General features: G+C 40.5%; 1 protein-coding gene across 1 annotated transcript; it reads right to left on the reverse strand.

Annotated features, from left to right (window-relative positions):
* Positions 1-267: 267 nt before the first annotated feature.
* HSDL1 (hydroxysteroid dehydrogenase like 1) lies at positions 268-4,701 on the reverse strand. Its single transcript, XM_010022774.1, has 4 exons — positions 4,474-4,701; positions 3,601-4,046; positions 1,379-1,606; positions 268-475 (listed from the first exon to the last, which is right to left on the reverse strand). The coding sequence occupies exons 1-4, from the start codon at positions 4,691-4,693 to the stop codon at positions 374-376; spliced, it is 996 nt and encodes a 331-aa protein (XP_010021076.1). The 5' UTR covers positions 4,694-4,701; the 3' UTR covers positions 268-373.
* Positions 4,702-5,452: the final 751 nt, after the last annotated feature.

A 5,452-nucleotide genomic window follows, 5' to 3' on the forward strand; every position in this document is an offset into this window, starting at 1 on the left:
AACTTAATACAGTTGACAGGGATTGTCTTTTTGAACAGTGTTGTGTTTGGGGGGGCCCATTTCTAACACATTTGGAGCATTCTCAAGTTCTGTCAACTTTGCAAGCTGACATCATGTAGAGGCAACTGCCCAACTACCTTGAAGAGAAAGTGGACAGACGTTAACCTCCACAACATTAGCTCTCCATCACAGAAGAAAGCAGCAGAAGAGTGGTTTAATGCAACAACACAGAGAGGATCCAGACTTCTGATGTCTAGGTTACATGCAGCAAGGTATGGGTAAGTTACAGTAAGCCTACCAGCATTCACTAAACATTTTTGCAGCACTCTGATCAGAATATATAGTACTTGTTCCACAGAACATGTGAATACTCCTATTTCACTTTGCATGTTAAAGCTTCCTTGCGTGTAATTCTGAAAATATACAGTGCAAACCATGCCCAGATCCATTCAGGAAGACGCTCACCCAACGTGAACTGTGGAGAGACACAGGGAGACAAGAGAAGAGAAAAAGGAAGGAAGGGAAAGATTAAGATATATTCAAATAAAGTAAGCAAACCATTTCTCAATTTACAACTAATGCAAGGCAAAACTTGCTTGAACATTAACAAACTAAGCCTTAAATTCAACCCCCTCAAATTACATCATTAGCCATTTTGGAAGTAGTGCCCATAGCTAGGTTCTGCAAATAAATCCTGAAGTAGTTTGTTCAAGTTCACGACAGCAATACTGTCTACTTCCTTTAATTGCCACAGTTGTTCCTGTCTCTTTTATTCTTGTTGGACTAATCCCCACTTCTTATAACTCCTTCTGCTTGACCTAATGCTACAGAAAGCCACTAGGTAGGACACATGAGATGTGACCAATGTTCTTAAAATTACTTTGCAGCCCAGAGTCTGCCCCTCAAAATGAAAACCTAACAAATGGAGGACGTGCTTTTAGATAGCTTAGAATAAAAATGTGGGCTTTTCTTTCTGCTATTATTCCATCCTCTGTACCCACTCTTCCCCAGAGTAGAAATATACTCACTAAAGATTGAAAAAAGCTACTTCTGTTAGCAAAGACGACAGTGAAATGCTTGCCCAGTCAGCAACACCCCAAGTCAAACAAGATACTCTCTACTTCTGAATAAAAAGTCTCCCATTTTTGCTGTGCATTAAGTGGGAATTGGATTCACTTAGCCTAAAAATAAGCATGCCCAAGCATAACTTTCTAAAGCAGAATTAGTAAGAAAATACGGCACAATGCCTTTTAAGTCCTGCAATAAATACTGCACTTTTTCAGAATATGAGCATAGTTTTCATTCAGTCTCCTAAGAAAATAAACAGCTTATTTAACTTCTACTGATAAACATTAAATACTTTTATAGATTATATTACCTTTATTGCATGCTTCCAGTAACCAGTAGTCCTTGTGGATAACCCAAGAGTAGAAATAGCATGACTTGCATATTCTTCAGCAGAAGGAAAAAAGAAAGATCTCTTTGATGCCATGCCACTGCATGATGCCATTTTAGTAGAAATGACAAATGGAGTTAAACTCTGAACAAAAATTCCTTTTGAGGCACACTCATAATATAATGCTCTACTGAAATAGTCCAGATAGGTCTAGAAAGACAAAAACAGAAAGAGACACTGGAATAATCAGTATAAAAATACACACTTCTAAAGTATTATCAACATTTCTGTTTGTTGTTATTTGTTTGCTAAAAACCTGCAACAGTAGAGTAACTTGCAAGACAAAATGACTGCTTAACTCTCTGATGTGAATCTGGCAATGTTACAATTCTGCTTAAAAACAAACACAGTAACATTTATTTCATCTAAAACAAACACCTTGTTTAGTTTGGGGGCATTGCAAAGACACTCCAAAGCTGACTGTTCATATAACTGTCAAAAGGACAAAATGAGTCCCATTCTTCAAGACATTTACAAGTGAATTTTATATTCAGCTTCCCCAGAAGCTAGGTTAATTACTTCCTGGGGTTCCTTTGATGCAAAATAAAACATTTGTTTATTTATGTGCATCTGTATTCTCATTTAGCTCATTTTACTTTTACAATACAACAACAACAAACAAACAAACAAAAAAAAAAAAAACCAACAAAACAAAACAACCAAAAAACCACTAAAAAACCAAAACAAACAAATAAAAAAAAAAAAAAAACAGCAAAACACAAGTCTGGCAGCTGGGATTGCTGGAATCAGATAGAAAAATGAGCACAGCTCAGTCTTACCAAGGCAGCAACACTGATGCTGTACTGAAGCTATTGTTGTGCTGTAAAGCCAGTTACCCCTGAGAAAGAGCATTTTAGGCTTTGCTTGTGAGTGAATGGGCTTCTGATCCCAAACAGACATGCAAAATTGTCAGGAGAGCATCTTCTACAAATGCTCTTACATCTGCTTTAGGAAAACAAAACAATCCAACCACTTCAAACACCATACACTGTTAATGCACAGAGGCTTAGGATGCTTGTTCATACTGCCATGCCCATGTAATAATGTTCGAAGGCCAGGCTTTAAACTGGATTGCTGATAAAGGACTTGGATTAGCTGAACCCAGGACATAATGCCAGCTAAAGAGAAGAAATTTGGATACTTTTTGTTCTGTTCTTTTTCATCCAGGCCTTTTAATTGTTTTAGTTCAGAGCGCAGTTCTACATACACTTAGCATAACCAAGGGGGGAGATACTCGCAACAGAAATAGGAATCTGAAGTGTTTCCTCACTGAAGAAAATCTGTAAGTTTTGTATGTTGGGGTAATAAGAGCTGGTTGTACTCCAGGCAAAGGAAAGTACTTATAAGAGCTACCCCAGAAGCAAGGCTGCACAGGGGTTAGGCTACAGGAGAGGGCAGCCACCAATAGCTGGGAGCAATAACCACTTGTCTTTAGACACTGCTTCCAGGCAAGATCCCATCTACAATCTTAGCTGATTTTGTGGTTTCAGCAGGTCATCCCATGTAAATCTACATCCCCACATGCATTGATACCTCCAGCATCACCCAGCTGTCACATCCTATGCATTATTGACTGGATCTCCTCAGGAATAATAATCACAGGGAAGGAAGTTCTATTCACTTTTCCCCAAATATGGTACAGAGAACGGTATAAGAAGCCTTCTGCCCCTTGTTGTTAGGTGAAGCGGTAGCTTGATGTGGCCACAGCCATTGTCACAATGGTGGCTTGAGCATAAGTATAGCCCCTCTTGCTACCAAATACTAGTGTATAAGTAGCTTGAGGTATGTCTGCACAGTTCAACTGGAGAGATGAAATTCTTGACCTTTTCAACAGGTCACAGAACTGCCACTTCACTTTGCACATCATTCCTCTGACTGATGTAACATTCCTCCTAGAACTACTGTTATGCCATAATTTGCACATAACCCAGGAATCACTGACTTCGGTTCAGAGCACCAGTGAGGATAAAAAGTTTACTGCATCATAGATGTAACATTCAGCTCTGGTATTTGAACAAATCTCTAGAAAACCTGATTGTGAAATCAAATTCAAGTACCACTGAATGTGAAAAACACCAAACAAATGTAAACAAGCTTTAGCCTACTTTTCAGTGCATACCATTAAACATTACACCCCAGCTTACTTTAGAAGCACCATAGATCGTCAACATTGGTGTTGGCTGACAACAGGATGCAGAAGAAATATTCACAATTGCACCTTTCTTCTTCTCTAGCATGCCTGGCAGCACAATATGTGTCATCATGTTAGCAGAAGCAATATTTATGTTGATCATGTCCCACAGCATATCCTCAGACAGATTGGTAAAATAGTCCGGGTAGGAATAAAACATTCCTACATTATTCACCAAAATCCCAATTTCTCTGTCTTTCAGAGCCTCCTTAATGGCTGGGTAAGGCTCACGACCCTTGCTGAAGTCAGCTACTATGAAATCTGTTTCCACTTCATAGGTTTCAGATATGCTTTTAGATACAGCCTCCAGCTTCTCTTTGTTTCGGCTGATTAAGATAATGTTGACACCACGCTTCGCCAGTTCTTCAGCATACGCTTTCCCAATACCATCTGTGCTACCTGTAATAGAAAATAAAAAACCCAAAGTGAAAATCAGAGCAGCTGCAGCCTTCTATTTTGACAGTTCTTTCAATTATAGAAGAACCTGAGCACATAAGAAAACCCCATAACAAAGAGAGTATCTTGTCTGCATCTCTGTCTCTGCTTGTGGATGTTCAGGGTGTACCTTCAAGTTTGGGGATAAACTGCTCTGTGATTCTTTTCCAGCAATCAGTCAACACACTGAGCTTGCCCATCTCCTGAGGAATTTAATTTAGTAAGGTGCTGAACAACTGTCACTGCTCAGACCAAGTAATTCACCACCTGAGGTAATACAGGCCTCAGCTTGTGGCAGAAAGTTCACCCAGCAGTATGTGCTACCAAGTTTTACAGTATGACACAGTATGTTATACACACATAAGCAAATAATTCTGCTTCAGTCGCTTACCAGTGACCACGGCCCATTTTCCATAGCGCTTGACAAGATCAATCTCGCCACCCAGCTTTGGAATTAAATGCAACCTAAGCATGCTGTAAGTGTCAACCGCAAGGGACATACACTTCCTGACTGTGTACCAAGCTCCAACTATAGCCAAGGCCTCTATGTAAAAATTGCAGGAACGACTGATCTCTCTGTACAAGAGGTGGAAACAATCCACTGCAGCCATGGTGACCACAAGCCTGGAAAAAAAAAAAAAGATAGACACAGAAAATAACAGCTGCCTCTTGAGACGCATAAACTTTTCAGACACTACGGATAACCTTTGAGATCAGCATGTTACAGCCTGAGGTCTGAGCACCATTTTGATGCAGAAAATCCACAAGTCAGCCTGCTAAAATTTGGATAGCTTCTTGGGGATAAACTGCTCTGTGCAATGGCTCTGATCAATCATACTGCCAATAAAACATAGATCACAGACACAACCAGGTTGGAAAAGACCTTTAAGATCATCAAGTCCAACCATCACCCCAGGACTGCCAAGTCCACCACTAAACCACGTCACTGAGGGCCTCATCTACACAGTTTCTTAACACTTCCAGTAGTGATTCCACTACTTCCCTGGGAAGCCTGTTCCAATGGCTGATCACCCTCCCAGTGAAGAAATTCCCAGATAGGGGCAGCTCAACATACAAAGCTAATATTGGAAGATAAGAACAACCTACAAAAGAGGCAGGGATAAACCAGAAGGAGAGAGCTGAGCACACAAGAAACAACGGGCTCTTTCAAGCACAGAAAACCACGAGACACAGCCAGCTCAGAGGCAGAAGCATCCACCGCGGCACTCGGGACTGAAAATCCTTCAATCACGGCATACTGCCGTGCGCTAATGTCACACCGCACACCGGCTTTCAGCAGAAAAAACCTCACATGGTTTTTACTGGTAAATACTTTTTAAAACAAGCACAGAACCCAACCACCGCCTCCT

The sequence above is a fragment of the Nestor notabilis genome, unplaced genomic scaffold (genome assembly GCF_000696875.1).
Source record: "Nestor notabilis isolate BGI_N333 unplaced genomic scaffold, ASM69687v1 scaffold16809, whole genome shotgun sequence".
In the NCBI taxonomy this organism is placed as follows: Eukaryota; Metazoa; Chordata; class Aves; order Psittaciformes; family Psittacidae; genus Nestor; species Nestor notabilis.